A 21364-nucleotide genomic window follows, 5' to 3' on the forward strand; every position below is an offset into this window, starting at 1 on the left:
ATCACCAAGAAGTGATCCCTTCTTGGTTAGAGTAAAGAAAGGGATATTATTCATCCACCCAGGGCTTGGTGCCCCACACCTGGCATACTGCATTCTAAGTCACTTTGCTGACTGCTGCTGAGGCGTACTCCCTGTGTGCCCAGATTGAGTCCTAGGTGGACACATTGCTCAAGATTGCAGTCTTGAAGCCTCAGGTAGTTCCCTGGGATAGTTATTCTGAGCAGCAGGTGCATCTCCTTCCCAAAGGCACTGACACGTCTGTGTTTCCTTTGGCAGATGGCTTGGTGTCTTATAATGCTCCAGCTGGACAGCAGTTTGTACTACCAGGAGGCTCCATCATTTATCTGAACGATTCTGTCTATGATGGGGCCGTTGGGTACAGGTAAATTCTGTATTGTTCTGGGAACAATAATCAATGACTCAATCAGTCAACTAGCCAATGTTTATTTAGCCCTTATACTAGGCATTGTGAGATAAATTTAGATGAAGTAAAATATGTAGTCTTTATTTGGAAGGAACTAAGAGCCTAGTTTGGGAAGACAAAGTAATCAGAAGGAAAACAACAAATTATACAAAGTAAGGGCTAAACTTTGTGGTATGGTTCTAAGTACGGTAGCCATAATTTTTGACCCTCAAAACAAGATGTGTGGTCTGACAAAAATAATAGCCTACTTATGGAGACAAAGGGACAGAAGATTTGAAGTTACAAGTATAATAAACTGGACAGATAAAGAAGTTCAGAAAGAATGAACCCCAGAAATGTAAATGCTTTAGAAATTGTGAAAAGAAGGAGACTATTAAGGCTTACAATAGACAAGAAAAGATTCTAGGATGAGATTATAATTGGAGCAGAGGAGGTAGGTAGAGGGGAGCAGAAGAAGGGAATCAGGGATGAGGACCAGAATGGCCTGACTATAGCAAAAGCTAGAACTGGGAACAGCAGAAGGACCAATGGATACATGAGATGAACCAAGGGAGGGCCATGGTGACATATATTCAGATACAGAATGAATTTAGGGTTGGATAAGAGATGTTCCCACCTATCCCAATTCACTCCAAGTCTTGCCATTCTTCTTCTACCCCACTTCAACACTTTTCTCTCTTAGGTTAATCTTTGTCTGCAAAGATTGAGCCTGGCAGAGAAGTTAGACCATAGTGAAGTCCACACCAGATGGTGGAGGTTGCTGGTGGTTGAGAGAGAGATTATTGAGTCTCAGGAAGAGGAGTGTGGAATTACAGCACTTCCATTGTCTTGGGTGTGAAGAATAAACTACTGCCCTCCAGCTTCCATGCCTTGTGTGAAGCTTCCATGCCCCATTCATCCAGTCTTCTATTACTAATCACTTCCTTTCCATCTACTTAGTCACTGTTCTTCCCCTTTTACATAATCTGTCTTGGCATCATTTCACTTAGCCACACCCAACTGCCATCAACTCAAGGCACAGAGGAAATCAGAGATCAATTGAATTCAGTTTAGTTTAGTAAGTCTTTGCTAATCAACTGTTACTATGTGCAAGGAATTTGGTAGGGATTCAAATATAATAAAGTCATTGGTCCTACCTTTAAGAAGCTCACAGTTAGGAATGGGGACTAAACCAGGATATAAATTACTATGATACAAGCATAAGAGTAAGAGATACACAATGAGTGCTTTGGGATTCAAAGAAACAAGAAAGCTATAGAAGGAAAACAGAGCATTGGGAGTGAAAACACCTGGATTCATGTCATAAAATTATTTCTGTTTGCTATGAGGCTGAAGTGAGAAAAGAAAAGTATATAAGGAAAGCATTTTGTAGAGATAACGTGCTATATACATGTAAGTTATTATCTGATTGGAGGACCAGTTAAAACATAATAGAATAGAGGAAATCTGAAATGACCCCAAAGGATGGGTAGAACTTTCACAGGTAAAGAATCTTGAAATGGCATTTTAGGCAGAGGGAATACCATGATGACAAAAGAATCATGGTTGTAAAGTTTAGGGGAATGTCTGGGAAAGATCCGCAGTTTAGTTAACCATGGGCCATATTTATGTAGCAAGGCAGTAGATTAGAAGCATAGCAAGGCGGATTTTGTCATATTTTGGAGGAACTTGAATGTCAGGGCCAGGAAGAAGAGGGGAGGGGGAGGAGGAGGAGTTGTTCTTCTTTACCAACATCATCAACACAATGTGTCACTGAAGGTTTTTAAAGCTGGGGAAGAGCATGATGGGAGCTGTGCTTCAGACAGATTAATCAAGCTGCATTCAAAGATTAGATTTGAATAGGAAGGGAGGAGATGATGAAAAGATGTCTGTCAGATGAAAAGAATTAATGACCCAGGCCATAATGCTGACTGTGGGAATGGGAATGAGAAAGATACTCATTTAGGGAATATTTGTAGTCTGATTGGATACAGGGGGCAAGACAGTAACGTGAGAAAAAGAGTTAGATGAAACAATAGTCTAAAACAATGGAGACAACACTTATTCATTCAACAAACATATTTTGAATGCTCATCATGTGCCAGGGACTCTTAGTGGATATGGAAGAGAAGTATAATTGACAGAATTGGGAAACCTAGGTGAAAGACTTAGTTTAGAAAGGGATGATGATGGATTCAGTTTGGAATATAAGTTCAAGGGACTGACAGGACATTCAAATAGAGAAATAAGGCAGGTAACTGGAAATATGGCTCTGGATGAACGCCAGAGGAAAGATAACAAAATAATCACAGAGATTTAGACACAGTCAGCTTCCACCTAATAATTGTCATGAGCTATCTAGCTGGGGGGTAGCCAAGTGATGAGATACAGAGTTACCTAATTCAAGCTCTCAGGAAATAAATAGTCATAGTAGCAAAAGTTACTTATTTAAATTAAAAAAAATTCTAAAAGTAATATATACTGTTGTAGAAATTCTAACAATTCTAAAGTATATGAAGTAAACAGGGAAAGTTTCTTTCCTTATTGATTAAATTTTGATGGAAGAGAAATTGAATAAGCATTCCTTCTAATTTGTACTGCTTTTCTGAAGACTTTCATGGGGATTTATTTTTCTGGGGATAATGGGAAATATATTCATTGCAAGTAAACTTATGTTCTCCTAGCCTTCTGATCTGTAGAGAGAAGAAAAAGATGGCAAAACCTTGGAAGGGAGATCCAGGCTCTGGTCACTGTGGATAAGGCCAGTCAAATTTTATAATTTGCCAAACAGTTTTCAATGAACAAATATATTTAAAAATGTACCTGTAAGGCTGGCATAATCACTCTTAATCCTTTTTTTTTTTTTTTTTTTGGTAATTCACAACTTTTACATAACATTGGTCTGCCTATAACCTCATGGGTCACATGGATTATTGCTTGAGTGTGAATATCCCAATCTCTTCATTTGGGAGACTCTTGACATATCTTCCAGAGCTGGAGGAGAGAGAAGTTCCACACGATGGGTTCTTGTTCTGTCCCTCCATGAACAGAAGGAAGGAGGTCTCTTTATGTTCTTCACATCGTCAAATTAACATCAATACACATCCATCCTACCCAGCAGTCAGGCTTCTGGCAAACTCAGCCATTCAAACAGAGCCTTACACTCAGAAGTGAAAAGGCTGCCAAGCTAGAAAATAAAACGAAATCCAGTGCCTGAGACTCTCATGTCCATGCATTTTACTCCATGAGTCTAGTATTCTGCAAATGTAATTAAAGTTAAATATAAATCAGTATTTAAATTTGTTAGAAGTTACTTTTTCCCCCTTTTGTTCGATATCGAATCAAGTTGTTGGAGATGTGGGGTAGAAGAAGGCATGACTGGCTTCCCTGGATTTGATTCACTGAACAATGACAACATGCAGTCAAAGTAGAGTCAGAAAAGTTTCCAGCCAGCTCTGGGACCATTTATTTAGTGATGAGCAAGTGTCACCATCTGCTGTAGTATTTGTTCTATGCATTCATTCATTTACTCATTAATGGATGAATTAGTCCAATGCATTTGATAATATTGAATCATTATATAAAGACTTGTTAAGTATATAAGAACAGGTAAGGATACAATAGATCATAGAAAGCTTTTCATATAAAATGATTAAAAAAAGGTGTTTAAAAGCTTTGCTATTATAGAGTTAAGCATCAGATATTTTGTAAAATTCATTTATATGAAATTCTTAGTTCTCCACTGATGCAGGATAAATGAGTCAGTACTACAAAATATATTGGATTTTTCATAATTCTTCAACCTCCGAGATAATCAGCTCTTACAAAACCTGGGGTGAAGAAACTGGGTAAAAGCTCTTCCATGAATATGTAATTAACTCCAGGTTCCTCTCTCCCTTTTCCTTCTCCTCTTTTGGCTTGAGCAGCATGACTGAAGGGCTGGGCCAGTTGACCGATGGGGTGTCTGGCCTGGATGATTTCACCCAGACCCATGAGTACCATGTGTGGCCAGGCTATGACTACGTGGGCTGGAGAAATGAGAGTGCCACCAATGGTTACATCGAGATCATGTTTGAGTTTGACCGCATCAGGAATTTTACTACCATGAAGGTCAGTGGAGTTAGGCGTAGAAGCCAAAATCATGGTGCAGGGAAAAAGCATGCTGGAAAGAACCCTAGGGTGGTGCCAGCAGAATGGCATTCAAGCACATATTCTGCTGCTAACTAGCTGCATGCATTTCTTGAGTCACTTCATCTGTCTGGGCTTGTTTCTTCATTTGTAAATAAGGATGTTAGATTAGGTCACTGTTTCACAATGTATTTGGCTGTTGTTGTCTCACACCAGAGTGGACATATCCATTATGCAAAGTGGGCACAGTGTCTGGGACCCACGATACTTGTAAGGCCCATGGAAATGGGCCTTTAACTTCTTTTACTGTCAGAATAAAAGAAATGAGCCTTAACGTTGAAAGTTTTTACCTTTTTAACAAAACAGTTGTAAAATATAATTTTAACATATTTTTTGTGGAGGGAGTGGCCCACAAAGGCAGTAGTGATGAGGGCCCTTGGAAGTCATTCCATGGCCCCACCCAGCACTCTGCAGGGAGGGGACACACTCTTTTCAGTAAGGGTGTCTCATTGCAGCTCTGATTCTCAATGGAAGAAGAAGGAGCTTTGTATTTTGAACCACTTCCCATCCCTGAGTGTTTCCTCCATGCCCACAGCACTAAGAAATCACGACAGAAGATCCCATACTGTTCTGTTCCCAGAGTTCTTTGTTTCCTATCTATTATCATTTATCTGTCTATGTGTCTGGTTCTCTTACTAGACCTCAAGCTCCTTCTCAGACTCTGCTTTCTGGTCTTTGTACCCAAGCGTCTGACACTTAATATATACAGGCTCAATAAATGTTTGCAGGTGAACAAATGATATACTTTATTGCCTACTCTAGCCATTTATGGTTATAAATATCTCTGCAACCTGGGGTAGAAGGAGGAGGAGATATGATGAACATCAGTAAGACACTGAGAATATAATAGTATTCTCCTAGCTATAAACAGAAACTTGAAGAAGGACTGGGGCCAGGCAGGAGGAATCACTGTGACTCCTGGCTGGGCCACCATCCGGATTCTAGACCTCAGGCCCAGGGTTTCAGTTTGTCTTCTCTGTGGGACCTCCGTGACTCTTTGCCCAGTCAGAGGAGTTGGTTATCCAATGAGTGAGATTCAAGGGTGAAATGAGGTGGTTTTTCTAAGGCCTCAAATGTAAATTATTAGGTTTTGGGGTTTGTTTTTTCTGAAACACCATCACCCAGAAGTCTGTATTAAAATGCAAGTATTTTACCTCAGGGAGAGTAAAACAATAAAAAAAATTAATGTCTTAAATGCAATAGCAGAAGTTATTTTATCAGTTAACTATTACAGAGTAGTTAAGAGTGAGTAGGTAAATTTCATTGAGTACTTGGATGGAAGCTAAAAGACCTGGGAGAAGCCCAGACTGGGTGTGCTCTGGGGAGAGGTAAGTGCAGACCATGAGAAGAACTGGAGGGGGGGACTTAAGGCCTGATTTCCATTTTCTCTGGGGTAGGGCCTTTCAGGAGAGCCTACCCTGGATGTAAGGGTTGAGGACCTCTCCGTTGGTATGGTGAGTTTCCTGATACTTAGCTCAAATGATAGTTTTTCCTTTTTTCTTACTCAATCCCAAGTATGTTTCAGAGAGAAAGGAATGGAAGAAAAGTCCATGCATAAAGTGACCAGATTAGACGTTAAACCTGAATTCTAGGTTCTGGGGGTAAACAGATGAATAAGAAATGGTCCCTACCTTGGGGCAGTTTGCAGTTCAGTGGGGGAAGACACTATTTATTTGCAAAAGAAGGTATGTAGAATGACATGGGGACACTGAAGAAGGGAAACTGTATCATTCCCAATAAATAAAAATGTGTTATTCTTGGCACAAACCTGGAGTCAAAAAGAAAATCCATGTCTACTATATCACTCTCACATGTTAAGATGATAATATCTCCTAGTTGGATTAATAGCTATTAGTTAAATGATGAGAACAGAAGGATCAACACATACCCAATCTGCCAGTGTGTTGCTCCAAATGGCTCTTGGGAAGTTGTAAAATGTGTGTGAAATCGTGTGTTAACACATTATTCTTTACAGGTTTATGGGGGGGTGGGGAAAATATGCCCAGTAACAAACCTATGTATGCTTCAAGGAAAAATTTATCTGTATTGCTGAATAATGTGTATACCCAATATGTACCTATGAACATGTGTATCAATTCATTATAGATCATTGGGAGAATTTCTAGTCACAAAAATAATAAAATGTATTTTAAAGTCCCCATAAAGTTATAATATTTGCTCAATTGCCTTTGATCTCCCTGAGTCCCCAGGAGCTCCTGTTTAACTAGTTTATCACAGATCAAAATTATTCAAAAGCATATGTCTGCATTTAGAAGGTGCCAGAAACCTCTCAGGAGCTGACTCAGAGCTAGTCTTCTCAGGACTAGCAGGCCAAGCAGGTGTCTACCATATTTTAATTTTTCTGAGACAAATGAAAAGTAAAAGATGACTTTCAGGTCACTGTAGTCTTCTAGAGAGTAGCTTTTTACTTCTTAGACAAAGTACTGCGTATTTCCCTCCCTGATCTGATTATAGTTAAAATACAGCATTTAAAAGAAAATCAACAACCCAATCCAAAAATGGGCAGAAGACCTAAATAGACATTTCTCCAAAGAAGATATACAGACTGCCAACAAACACATGAAAGAATGCTCAACATCATTAATCATTAGAGAAATGCAAATCAAAACTACAATGAGATATCATCTCACACCAGTCAGAATGGCCATCATCAAAAAATCTAGAAACAATAAATGTTGGAGAGGGTGTGGAGAAAAGGGAACTCTCTTGCACTGTTGGTGGGAATGTAAATTGATACAGCCACTGTGGAGAACAGTATGGAGGTTCCTTAAAAAACTACAAATAGAACTACCATATGACCCAGCAATCCCACTACTGGGCATATACCCTGAGAAAACCAAAATTCAAAGAGTCATGTACCAAAATGTTCATTGCAGCTCTATTTACAATAGCCTGGAGATGGAAACAACCTAAGTGTCCATCATCGGATGAATGGATAAAGAAGATGTGGCACATATATACAATGGAATATTACTTAGCCATAAAAAGAAATGAAATTGAGCTATTTGTGATGAGGTGGATAGACCTAGAGTCTGTCATACAGAGTGAAGTAAGTCAGAAAGAGAAAGACAAATACTGTAAACTAACACATATATATGAAATTTCAGAAAAAAAAAAACTGTCATGAAGAACCTAGGGGTAAGACAGGAATAAAGACACAGACCTACTAGAGAATGGACTTGAGGATATGGGGAGGGGGAAGGGTAAGCTGTGACAAAGCGCGAGAGAGGCATGGACATATATACACTACCAAACGTAAGGTAGATAGCTAGTGGGAAGCAACCGTATAGCACAGGGAGATCAGCTCGGTGCTTTGTGACCGCCTGGAGGGGTGGGATAGAGAGGGTGGCAGGGAGGGAGATGCAAGAGGGAAGAGATATGGGAACATATGTATATGTATAAGTGGATCACTTTGTTATAAAACAGAAACTAACACACCATTGTAAAGCAATTATACTCCAATAAAAACAAAACAAAACAAATAAAAAAGAAAAGAAAATCAAATCCACAAAGCATTTAGAAAATGAAAAATTACATATATCAAAACAAATGGGATACATATAAAACCACACTGAATAAAATTCATGGTACTGAATACATTCTTTATTATTTTTTTAAATCTTTATTGGAGTATAATTGCTTCACAATACTGTGTTAGTTTCTGTTGTACAACAAAGTGAATATGCATACATATATCCCCATATGCCCTCCCCTTTAGCCTCACTCCCACCCTCCCTATCCCACCTCTCTAGGTCATTGCAAAGCACTGAGCTGATCTCCCTGTGCTATGCTGCTGTTTCCCACTAGCTGTCTATTTTCCATTCTGTAGTGTATATATGTCGATGCTACTCTCACTTTGCCCCAGCTTCCCCCTTCCCCCCTACCCCATGTCCTCAAGTCCATTCTCTATGTCTACATCTTTATTCCTGCCCTGCCACTAGGTCCATTAGTCTAACATCAAAGATAAATGCATAAACCAATTAATTAAAGTCAGAAAACTATAGAAATGATCATAAATCCAAGACCTTATTTTTGGAAAAATAGAAAAAATTTTACTATAAAAATCAAGAAAAAATAAATTGAAAGAGATTCTGAAACATATTTTTATATATAAATGCATTTTTAAATATATTCTATTTATTACATAAATATGTTAAGTCCACAGGAGAATGAAATCCTATGCTATTTACTTGCATTCTAGAAGGATTCCCAAAACATCTGTAGGAAAGATTATTACCTACCCCACAGGCTACTTATCCAACACTTTGCAGATTTCAAAACATCTGAAAAATGTATTGAAGCTGTAGTTGGTATTTCTTTGATTTTGTTCTTAGCCTTGTTCCATTTACTTGTGTTCAATAAACTAGAACTGTTAATTCATCCCAAGGAAGGTACAACATAAAAGCTACCTTCCTAAAGGCCTTCTTTTCTCATCTCAGAAAATATCTGTGAGGAAGATTTGAGGCTCTCATCAGAATGGCTTTACCTAAGCTGAATTTAATTAAGAGAGATAATTAAGTTTTGTGTCTCTGGCTGACAAATGCTAATACCCGGCAGTGGAAGTGAGATTTCTAAAGAGAAAGATGAAATTATATTGGATTGTGTATTATTTCAGGTTTCTCATCGAAACCTGTTGAAAGAAGTGGACTGGCTTTGGAATGTACATAGGAGAAAGTAGTTCAGAATAGCTCCATCCTGGGCAGATAGCAACCGTGGTTGAGAGGACTGGCGTGGTTGGGTTACAAAACTCTTTTGTAAAAAGAGCAGAGAGAGTTCAGGGCAAGGAAGGAACTGAGAGGATGCTGGTCCAGCCCTCATTTAACAGATAAGGACGCTACTCCCAGCAGCATGCAGTAAGGTAGCCAGGGGAGCACAACTGCAAAGAGGTGACTGGGGTAGCAGCCCAGGTTTTATAAGGTATCACTGCCACGGTGAGATTCCTAGAAGGGAAAAACGCAAGACTGCAGAGCACCAATTATTCACCAAGGGTGGTGCTCAGAGAAATTTGGCAGGTCTAAGATCTTACTGGGTTAGGTTGCACTGTGTCCCTAGTGCCACCCAACAGGATCACCCTGTCACTCACATGCCTCTTTCTCTGCCAGGTCCACTGCAACAACATGTTTGCTAAAGGTGTGAAGATTTTTAAGGAGGTACAGTGCTACTTTCGCTCTGAAGGCAATGAATGGGAACCTAACGCTGTCTCCTTCCCCCTTGTCCTGGATGACGTCAACCCCAGTGCTCGGTTCGTCACGGTGCCCCTCCACCACCGCATGGCCAGTGCCATCAAGTGCCAATACCATTTTGCTGACACCTGGATGATGTTCAGTGAGATCACCTTCCAATCAGGTTGGGAGCTCGGGGGCCCCTTAGGGAACTGGGAGCAGGGTGGTGAAGGAGGAGGGCGGTGTCCAGAGCTTCTCACTGGCGGGTGTCTGAAAGGAGGACGGTTGTACAGGTGGCTTCTCATGGGTAGATAGAGGGACTGTTTTCTGAGACTAGTGTAGTTGTGGAAGGGTAGGGATGAGGATGTAGAAGTGGACAGAATGTTTACTTGGCTCTCACATACATTTGTCTAAAAGAGATGTAAGATAAAGGATTAAAGAAAATGAGTACAATGTGTTAAAACCTTTATGTAAATCAAGCCAGTTAAGGGGAAGGGCACCTAAACATTATTAAAATATTTAAATGAAGATGTCTAAATAAAAGTAAAGAGAACAATGAACCCCCATCCATCACCTAGCTTTACTAACCATTGATGTTTTTTTGTCATGCTTGTTTCCTTTATTCCTCCTTTTTTGGTATAGTATTTTGAAGCAAATCTGAGACATTATCTGATTTCACTACTAAAATTTTAGAATACACCTGAGAAAATAACATTACCTTCATAATAATGCCATTATTACATCCAAAAAATTTATTAGTAACTAATTCCTTGATATAATATAATAGCCAGTCCACATTCAAGTATCCCTGATTGTCTAATAGTGTCTTACTACAGTTGGCTTGATTGAATTAGGATCCAACTAATTAGCCCCTCTTGGTGTATTTCCTTTATTATATTACTAGGTGGTATCTCTTTTAACCTAAAACAGTTTTTTTAAAAAATTCCATTCTGGTTTTGCTGATTACTTTCTGTGGTGTAATTTTACTGGAGCTTCTCTCCTCTGTCATCCTGTAGACTGGTGGTTATATCTACAGGTGAACTTGATTCAAATTCAATATTCATTTTTGCCAAGGATTTTTCATGGATAGTGCTGTGTACTCTATGCTGAACCTCATCATGGGGATGTTATGTTAGAATCTCTTACTTTTAGTGATGCTAAGATTGATCTCTGGGCTCAGGTGGTTATCCTTTCATTGAAAAGTTCCCAATGAACTTTCTCCTTAGGTTTTATCCTCCATTGATGACCAGTGCTTAAATTATTTCATTAGGAGTTGCTAAATGGTGATTTTCTAATTCTTTTATTCCTTCTGCATTTATTATCTGAGTTTCTTCTGAATAGGAGAACTATTCCCCATATGCTTGTTAACCCTGAAATACAGTTCATGTTGGAAGGGCAGCATACATAATTAATTTTTTCATCAATTTACAGAGTAATGAGTCAATGCTCTAGCAACCTTCAGTGGTATCTAATAGATTTTATTTTGGTTTTCATCCTCACTAACATTAAAGAGGACACATTTTTAGAGGTGTGTTTAAAAAAAGGATTTTTTAAAAATTTACTTATTTGGTTGCGCTGGGTCTTAGTTGCAGCAGGCGGGCTCCTTAGTTGCAGCTTGCAGGCTTCTTAGTGGTGGCTCGCCAGCTCCTTGGTTGCAGTACATGTGTTCCTTAGTTGCGGCATGCGAACTGTTAGTTGCAGCATGCATGCAGGATCTAGTTCCCTGACTAGGGATCGAACCCAGGCCCCCTGCATTGGGAGTGTGGAGTCTTATCCACTGTGCCCCAGGGAAGTTCCCTCTCTGAGGATTTAAATCTTATGACAGGATTCTTTACCTGCCTTAGAGAAGCATCCATCTCTTAATCAAAATAGAAGTCACTAAGTATCATATATGTACAGTTGACCCATGAACAACATGGGTTTGAACTGCATGGGTCTATCTATATATGGATTTTTTTCCATAGTAAATATTACACTACTACACAATCCACAGTTGGTTGAATCCATGGATGCAGAACCTCGGATATGGAAGAACCACGTATATGGAGGGCTGATTTTAAGTGATATGCAGATTTTCCACTGCGCAGAGTACTCAGTGCCCCTAACCTGCACGTTGTTCAAGGGTCAATGGTACATCTCAAAGAGGAATATAATTACTTAATCCAATACAGTTTCTTCCTGAGAATCTCTTCTTTTTTATTCTATTGACCAGAGTCCTTTTAGACACTGTCTTGAATCTCACTCTTAAGGGTCTGACTTTACAGCACTTATCTGATTGTTCCTTGTGTATCTCCTTCACTGTTACTTCCTCTTTATACCATATACTACTTACAATGAACGTGTGTGCATTCATGCATAAAACATTATTGAGCATCTACTATATACCATGCGCTGTCTTATTTATTAGGTTACAATGACAAACAAGACAATGTCCTTGACCTAAAGGTGCCCAATGTCTCATAGAAGATGGATGAGTAAACTTAAAATATGAAACACTGTGGTGTGTACTAAATGATATAGGCACTGGGTACTACGGAGCCAAAGAAGAAGTAAATCCAAATCAGACTTAGGCAGGAGTACATTATTTGGGGTAGGGTGGGCTACTGTAACAAATACTCCAATAACTTATTGTTGCTGACTAATTATTATTTATTATTACTGATAGTCTTTGCATATTCTAATTCTTGACCCCCTTGATTAGACAAGTCAGAGGGAAAAATTAGTTACCAACATCAATCTGTCAAATACACTTTTGGGAGCTAGTCCTAGAAGCTTCAACAACACTGTAAAGGATATTCTAATTTATTTCTAAGGAAGAAGGCTTAATTTGTAAATTAAAGAGCTAGGACTATGAGGCATAGTGAAAACTCTTTTGTAAAACACCGTAATTTCCTTGAAGGGAAAGCGCATCTGAACCCTATGTCTGTCCTATGTCTACTTACCCATTGTATTCTCTCTACATTTTGTTGAATTTGGATCTCACTTCCTATGCATGATTCATGATAATGTGTGGTCACAGCCCTCTGATAACTCTAACATTTTTGTACCATGACACTTAGTAGGTAATAATTGAAACAAAATTTTTACAAGAGTTACCCTTACTATTTAGATGAATGGCAATATTTTTTACTTAATATATTATATGATTTAATTTCTAAGAAAGGCTTGTAGCAACCCAGTAAATCGATTTCACAAAGTGCTAGCTTACAACCTGTCTTCAGAAAAACCACTACCGAACTGTCTTCTTCCCAGCTCTGACTCACCCTTGTTTTGTGACAGATGCCGCTATGTACAACAACTCTGGAGCCCTTCCCACATCGCCTGTGGCACCCACAACCTATGGTATGTATGCTTCTTGGTTATAAAAATTAGGTTGAAGGGACCTCCTGGAGGATGAAGAAGGGTGGAGATTTGCAAAGGCTTGACTGTGTAGCAGGCTTGATACCAGGTGGCTTTCAATGAAGAGTAGCTCTGGAAAGATAGGACAGACCACCTCCAAAGTTAAGGGCCCAACCTCACTCTCTTCCCTGCTGGTCCATGTGATTCTTCTGCTGAGGCAGAGTCTGGAGCTGTTCCAACTGCTTCTGAGAAGTTTGGGAAGCTTGGAGCCAAAACAGGGAAAGGGATATTTCTAGGTGAGACCCATTGTAGGGATCTCAATGAATGAATGGAACAAAAAGCTAGTCTCTCCAATTGGAGAGAAATATGGAAAAGTGTATGCATTGCTTCAAACAGTCACTGGCTGTATAAGTCAGCAATCTGAGAAACACGTGATCAAGTGTCTCCAAAGAGGACTCTCAGCTGCCTTGGCATGTCTCAATGCAGAGTGAAACTGATTCTTCACCTGTTTTTCATGAGGTGTGATTAGGGGCCATGGTATAAAGGGAGCAAAATTTTGGGAGGAATGGAAAACCTCTCCATTATCCAGTCTAATACACGAGGAAGAGGAAGCTACCGTCCCATGGAGGAGGGCTGTAGGATATAAGAGCACAGGAATACAAGAGTAGCAAGACCAAGTGTTAAGTGGCATCTTGTGGAATTATCCTGAAGGAATAGGTTCTGCCTTCTTATCTCTAGTCCAAGCCCTTATGCTCTTCCTTGCTCCTTGAGATGATAATATTCTTCATCCTTCTTTTCCTGGTTACAGATCCAATGCTTAAAGTTGATGACAGCAACACTCGAATCCTGATTGGCTGCTTAGTGGCCATCATCTTCATCCTCCTGGCTATCATTGTCATCATCCTTTGGAGGCAGTTCTGGCAGAAAATGCTGGAGAAGGTGAGGAGGTGCAGGACGATCACGGGGTAGGAAGCTGCTCCATCCTTTCCTGTGCTGCTTCATTAATATCCAAGCCAAGTTTCTCACAGTTCTATTCCTACTTCTTTTTGTACTTGCAAGTTATGGTTGGGGAGAACCTGCCAGTCCAGTGGTTAGGACTCTGTGCTTCCACTGCAGGGGGCACATGCTTCCCCCCTTGTTGGGGAACTAAGATCCTGCATGCCACGTGGTACAGCCCCCAAAAAAGAAAGTAATGGTTATGCATCCTTCTGAGTGCCTCCTCAGATTCTTTTAGTCTAGGCCAAATGATCTATATACTTTCTATTACATTTGTCTAACACTTTACAGTCTGCAAAGACTTTTTCCTTGATGTTACTTGAACCTCACTGAATAATTGTGAGTTGGGCAGAGTAGTTATATTTAACTGTTTTGCTGATGAGAAGATGTGATGTGCTCAAGGTCATACAGTTAATCTCCTGCTTTCTATGCTTGTTCTAATTGTCAGTCTTGAAATTTGTTGACTTCTTTTCTTCTAAAATATATACCTTTCACCACGGATGGAATATCTACGACTTTTCTTGGTGTCTTAGACCAGATAGCAATTCTGGGCACTGCTGCTAAATGTGGGATACTCTTGGGGTTGGCTGATGATAAAGTGTTTCTACCGTTAGTCATGGACATTGTCCCTGGTCAGTGAGCTCAAATGGATGTGGACTGTGAGAGATCATAGATACTCTGGGCTGTGAGGCTTTGAGGTGCCCATCGAGGGCAGGGAACAGGAGGGAGGGAATAGGCTGATTGTGTTTATAGCCTAAATATTTGGGGATGGGATCTCAGAGGAGACCAGTGCCTATGTAGAGTACCTACCAGACAAAGGGAAAGGGCACTGTGAGAATGGACTGGAACCTTCTGAACTCTTTGTGGGTAGGACAAGAGGAAGGGGCTGAAATCAGAAAAGTGAGGGGAATGACCCAGACAAGTAGCATGCAATTCCTTCTGATGTGTTACATATTCAAGTTCTGAGATGATTGAGGTTTATTTTAAGGACTTTAGGCAGGAATATTTCACAGAAGAGAGGGTCTCTTTGCTTCCCACAGAGACTTCTAACATTAGTCTAAAAATTAAATTAAAGGTTTCAATCCATAAATAGTGACTGAAGGCTGAAAGGCAGAATCCACAGAGAGCTCACCCACTGGCATGATGAGGCAATATCAAAACCTTTTGTCTTTTAGAATGCTAGAACACACGTGGTATCTAAATTCCAGGATGCGGGGTAGCAGAGAGTGGTGGTGGTAGCAGCTGATGGTCTGACGGTTCATTGGACAGCTTGAAGCTGTGTTCTTACTGAACAGTCCGTTATGACTGCATTTTAGTTGAGGGGGGAGAGTCTGTGTTCTCTTCTCTGTGAGCTATTTTTCTCTTTATTTGAGCCAGAATATACCACTCTTTGAGTCTTTCTTCTGAGTCCCACTGGCATATATTCATGGGCTGGGAGAAGAATTTTGGATTGGAGACTCTCCAGGTAAAAGGGAGAACAAAAATTTTGCCCTTGAATATTTAAGTTGGTCCTTCAAGAAATTCTTTCTGTCCCTGTACATCCTGAGTAAGATAACTCAAGATGCTCTGGAATGACATAGGATTTCTTCTGGGGGAAAGAACTTTTTTGTAGAAGACCCTTAAGCATACCTATGTATTCCAAATACATTGCTCAAAATAGCCTTATGCTGTAGCATTATCTGCAGGATACTTACAGTGGTGTCCTCAGAATTCTCTCTTTGAGAGAGTCAGCCGATATCTATTGAGTACCTACTATGTGCTGGGCTCCATGCTCAGTATTGAGGATATTACTGCAACAAGGGAACTCAGTCTAGGGTATGGAGCAGACATCTAAGTTTCTCCACTGAGCACCCAAAGTGTGTTTGTTGGAGTAGAACGTTTCATGTGTTTAAATCCAAATAGTCACCTATACTTAGATTATGAGATTTTCCTTTTGAAGGAGCAGGCAGGTCATATTAAATAGAATGACGGAACAATTAGCTATTTTATTCTTCTTATTCCTGTGTTAGGTATAATTCATGTTAGTATCCCTAGCACCTAGGGCTTTCCTTTCTTATTTTGTAGCCATTTTATTTTTGGTTAGTGAAAATGCAGGGTCAAGGGGGTATTACCCTAATCTACAATGCCAGAGTGGTCAGGTGAACTACAGATTCATCATGTTACAGCACATTTGTTACGTTAATAAGCATTTTAATTTATGCCTACACAAAATCAATCAGTTGAGTGGTGTCAGGAAAACCCATTATTTAACAGAACATTGAAAACTCTAAGATTGAGAAACTCTTTGATTGGCTACTGATAGGTTCTAATGGTGTCACGTGAATAATGCTTGTAAGTGTTTCAATGGAAGTTAATTAATGTTGGCAGTGCAGAACTTTGGAAGTCAAATTCTGCCTTGAAGAAATGAAAGATGATTCTGAGTTTCTACAACACAGGCATTTGTGGAACCAGACTGAAGCCCTGTCACTTGCATTGCTTCTGGAGTTTGAGTATTAGAGAGTTATTTCATCTGAGTGGAAGAGCTGGGTTTAAGAAGAGGAGGGAGTGATGATCCCTTTTGTGTCAACATGCCTTTCTCCCCTGTCCTTCTCTTTCAGGCTTCCCGGAGGATGCTGGATGATGAAATGACAGTCAGCCTTTCCCTGCCAAGCGAGTCCAGCATGTTCAACAATAACCGCTCCTCATCACCAAGCGAGCAGGAGTCCAACTCCACTTACGATCGCATCTTTCCCCTTCGCCCTGACTACCAGGAGCCGTCCAGGCTGATACGGAAACTCCCAGAATTTGCTCCAGGGGAGGAAGAATCAGGTGAGGATGAAACAGTGAGCAGAAAATTGAGGGACAAGATTTATGAAGGTGTGACACTATTGCTTCTACTCAACCAAGTCTAATTTTAGCCGAGAGAAGTCCACCTTCTCCTGGGAAGTCCACACTGTCTTTCTAGATTTGGTCTACTGCTGCTCCTAATTGAATCTGGACATCTCTCCTTTGCTACTGCACGTAGCAGATGTTTGGAGGGACCCAATATCAGAAGAAGAAAAATAAATAAAATGCGTTATTAAGGCATTAACACCAGAAGAACCTAAACAGTCCAACTAGTCCAACCTTCTCATTTTTCATAGTAGGAAAGTGAGAAGGCCCAGATAAGGTATTCACCCAACATCAAACACCAATAGGGGTAAATTCAGGACTAGAATTTCACTTGGAGAAAAAACAACGAAGCTAAAGAGATCCTAGAATTCCCAGGTTTTAGTCATCTAGATAATTGAGTTATTTAACTTTTGTTCATTTCTCTTTGGTGAAAATTTACTTGACTAATACAAGATTTTATTATGAGAGCAAATATTTCTTGTCTTTTCTCAATAAAGCGTTGCTTCGGTAAAATGGTGCCAATTGATTCACATTCCAGTGTCTTTTAAAAAGAGCTGCAGAGTGACATCAGAGGGGATGCTGGGGTCATCGCTGAGGCTCAGAGCAGCTTTTCTGTCCATAATGTCAGCATCCAAGGAGTGACCCCAGTCAGTGGAAGAGGACTGATGGTGTTCAGGGGAGAGCTGATTGGAGAAGTAGCAGGACTAACCATGAGAGCAGAGGCTTTTCAAGGGAGTCCTTCCAAAGGAAGAAAGGAAACTAATGTGTATTTACCACTCAGTGGATAGCAAACATTGAAGGAGTGTATTGAACTATGGGAATTTTAGAGAGACAGCAAGAATAAGGATGTAATTTATTTCCTAGGCCGAACCAAAGTGATCTACCTACTTTCTGAAGTCTAAAACATCCCCCCTCATATTTTAATATTTTTTAAGTTAGGATGTGTCTTAAGCTAGATGATATAAATTTAATCACAGTTTTTAATCCCTGAAATAGGTTATTAAAATTAGTGATTATATCTTAAAATTAAGGAAATATGCCATTAAATCCTAAAACTTTAATACTCCTGCCCCAACTAGTATAGCGAGCCTTCCTGGAGCTTCACTACAATTCCACAAGGTTAACCAAGGAGGTTATTAATGATCACGTAGTTATGAGGAGAGGATAAGAGATAAAATGGTGCCTACATTCTGGAGACCACAAGAAATAATCTCCAGAGGAACCATTCTCCAAGTAAGAATGTCATGGCGTAGGTTAGGCTGTCTTGGGGGCATGTTTTCGCTCTCCTCTCATATTTCCTTTCTTGAAGATATCTCCAAAGAGGCCCCTTGGAACGAGACTCGTTGTCCTTGTCTTTGCAGGCTGCAGTGGCATTGTGAAGCCAGTCCAGCCCAGTGGGCCTGAGGGTGTGCCCCACTATGCAGAAGCTGACATTGTGAACCTCCAGGGGGTGACTGGAGGCAACACCTACTCCGTGCCTGCCATTACCATGGACCTGCTCTCGGGGAAAGATGTGGCTGTGGAAGAGTTCCCCAGGAAACTCTTAACTTTCAAGGAGAAGCTGGGAGAAGGCCAGTTTGGGGAGGTGAGCTGATTCTTTGAGTGGGGCCTCCAGTCCTTGGCCGTTCAAAGGAAGTGGTTGAATAAAAATGGTCAGTAGAGCAAACTGTCCCATCCAAAGTGGATTCACATCAAATGTCTCCTCCACTTGTCTCTCCTTGCATTGTTCTCTAGAAGACTAGTATTGGTCAGCCTCATCTTTGTCAAACAGCTGTGGAAATCCTGGGAATTCTGATTTCTATATAAGAGTTTTTAAAGCAGGAAAGTCACTAGACTTATATATTCTGAAAAACATTCAATATTTTCAAAAATTTTTACAACAGGTTACAAAGGGTGGGGACCCATAAGATGTGATCATCTTTTATAAACTGTCCAAGAACATCCTGCTATTGGATAGCCACTTTGTTTTTTCCCTTTTAATTGGAGTTACATGTAAAATGGTCAGAAAACAACCTCGCCCCTGCCTTTGGTCCCAGAACCAGCCACTAGGGAATGAATCACTAACCAAGATAAGGAGGAACACACTTCTCAATGGCCCTCAGTGATGCATGTAATATTTGACTTTTCACTCTTACATCAGTCACATGAGCCTTCTGAGAATTCAAAGCAATGATTTAAGTGGCAACAGAAGCTCTTCAACACCACCGTCTAAATTCCAAATGTAATTTGGTTTCATAAGAATATGTTATTGGTTTCCAGCACGCGTGGCATGCTTTAACCTTGGTTAGGTTTGGTGGTGGTGGAGGTAGAAGGGTCCACGGCATCTGTTTGTGGTGTTATATACACTCATTCTGTCTCCTGGGTTGAAAACACAGGCTTGTTATACAGTTAGTAATGCCTAGAGGTTCCTGATAATGCTAATCCCATTCTAAGGGCTTACCTTAGAGAAGAAATTGCCTTATGTTTTGCACGATCCCGTAACTAAACTTCCTCGAATCAAAGTTCAAGTATTTATACCGAATGACATTTTATAGTGGGCTACGCTTTAATAAAATACCATGTTATAGATTCACCCACGTATTTAATGTTCCAATCAATGTATTTCTTTTATAAAGCAGTAACGTATCACATTAGCTGGGTACCTTACCATTTTCTTAAATCAGTTATTTGAGTCAAAGATGTGTTGCACGTATCTTCTTACTGGTCTTTTTGATTATTTTGCCTGAGTTGTAAGAGTTAGTTTATCTCCAGGAAATGCCCAGCAAGAGTACTGAGACATCTTCAGGAGAAATGATGATGCTGAGACTAGATGACTTTTGTCTAGGTTCATCTCTGTGAAGTGGAGGGAATGGAAAAATTCAAAGACAAAGATTTTGCCCTAGATGTCAGTGCCAGCCAGCCTGTCCTGGTGGCCGTGAAAATGCTCCGAGCAGATGCCAACAAGAATGCCAGGTCTGTGATCTGCATTTTAAATTTTCCTTTATGTGTTTCATCTTCAGGATCAGGAACCCTCCTGGAAACTTCTGAGCAGTTTGTTTCTTTTGAGATGGGAAGGTCTGTGAGCTACCTCACATTTCCATTGTTGTGCTTTATTTTTCTGATGGCTCAGTAGTCTTCAGCTTCATTCTCATCTCTCTCAAAAACAAATGTACATTTTCTGTTGGATATGCTACACATTTACTTCCTAACCCCCTTTGCACAGCACTGTACACCCCAACATACACTAAAGACTGAATACGTACCTCTTCAATCATTATACACAGACACACGCCTGAGTGTCATTACCTCCCCTTGCAGACTTTTCACAATCACACACATCTTTCTTGCTAAGTTTCTCCCATTCTCCTTTTTTCCCCCACATCTCTATTTACTTTCTCATCCTCTTTTTTCTCTTTTATGCTCCTTTTCTTCTATGTCCAGCAACCCCCCAAATGAGAAGCTACCTCTACTTGGAAAAGTATCCATGGACCTCAAAGCAAAAGGATCCACAGTCCTTTAGCAGTTTTCCAAACTGGCTAATAATCTCTTGGATCCTTTACTACATAAATTGCAGTTTCCAGCCACACTCCGTTGTCTGACAGCCTTTCCATTACAGTAATGGTGAGTTAATCCTCACCCAGAGAGGCATGCTGGTTGAAAGCTGGTTGTATGTGTCTCAGAGAAATCTGCACATCTGGGTAACATATGTATTTCCCCATTTGTGTTGGCTTGATGTGTCTCACTGATATTCAAATTTAGAGAAAGTTTATGATCCCGATTCCTTAAATTATCATAAATTCCAAAAATGGTGTTAGGGTTTTATTAAAAGTCTTGCAGTTGAAAGGATATGGCATGAAGAAGAAAGAAAGGCAAGGGAACAGAACTGTGGAGGTTTTGGAATTTTAACTGCAAGAATTTCAATTTAAGGATACTAGTATGAGTGAAAAGGGACATCCTCTGGGTCCCATAGAGAGATAGAACATTCCTGACATTAATCTTAGCACGTGATTGGAGAAGGTGGCAATATGAAAGAAAAAAACTATGGGATGTGACAAAGCCTTTGCCCATTGTTTTTTTTGGTGACGTTTGGTGTCCCACCTGTGCCCACTCCAATTTAGCAGTGATGGATGGCTTAGGCTCTGAGCTCTCCCAAGCCATGGACCCCCCGCTGGGTTTGAGATTGAAGGGGTAATGAAAGAGGAGAGGTGTTGTATCAGGACCACACTGATTTCAAGGATTTTATATTGACATAGTATGACTTCCAGTCCGGGATTCCTAGGAAACTCACAGGAGACTTATAACAGGTCTGCTTCAATAGTTTTGAGAATGTGGGCTAGTGGTCTCACTAACCCAAATATTGCTACTTGGAAGGTTATCGCCCACTTTGTGACTCAAGGGTGGTTGT

At 40.2% G+C, this 21364-nt stretch overlaps 1 protein-coding gene across 2 annotated transcripts in view; it reads left to right on the forward strand.

Moving 5' to 3' along the window:
- DDR2 (discoidin domain receptor tyrosine kinase 2) overlaps window positions 1-21364 on the forward strand; it is a 154867-nt gene that overhangs the window by 125958 nt on the left and 7545 nt on the right. Inside the window, exons 7-14 of one of the 2 annotated variants that reach the window (XM_065874192.1) lie at window positions 277-382; window positions 4330-4513; window positions 9715-9958; window positions 13054-13116; window positions 13922-14052; window positions 16707-16965; window positions 18342-18565; window positions 19805-19932. In XM_065874192.1, coding sequence (XP_065730264.1) covers window positions 277-382; window positions 4330-4513; window positions 9715-9958; window positions 13054-13116; window positions 13922-14052; window positions 16707-16965; window positions 18342-18565; window positions 19805-19932 — 1339 coding nt within the window. The remainder of the gene's footprint in view (window positions 1-276; window positions 383-4329; window positions 4514-9714; window positions 9959-13053; window positions 13117-13921; window positions 14053-16706; window positions 16966-18341; window positions 18566-19804; window positions 19933-21364) is intronic. The other variant, XM_065874201.1, reaches the window with a different exon arrangement.

Source organism: Phocoena phocoena, chromosome 1 (genome assembly GCF_963924675.1).
Source record: "Phocoena phocoena chromosome 1, mPhoPho1.1, whole genome shotgun sequence".
Taxonomy (NCBI): domain Eukaryota; kingdom Metazoa; phylum Chordata; class Mammalia; order Artiodactyla; family Phocoenidae; genus Phocoena; species Phocoena phocoena.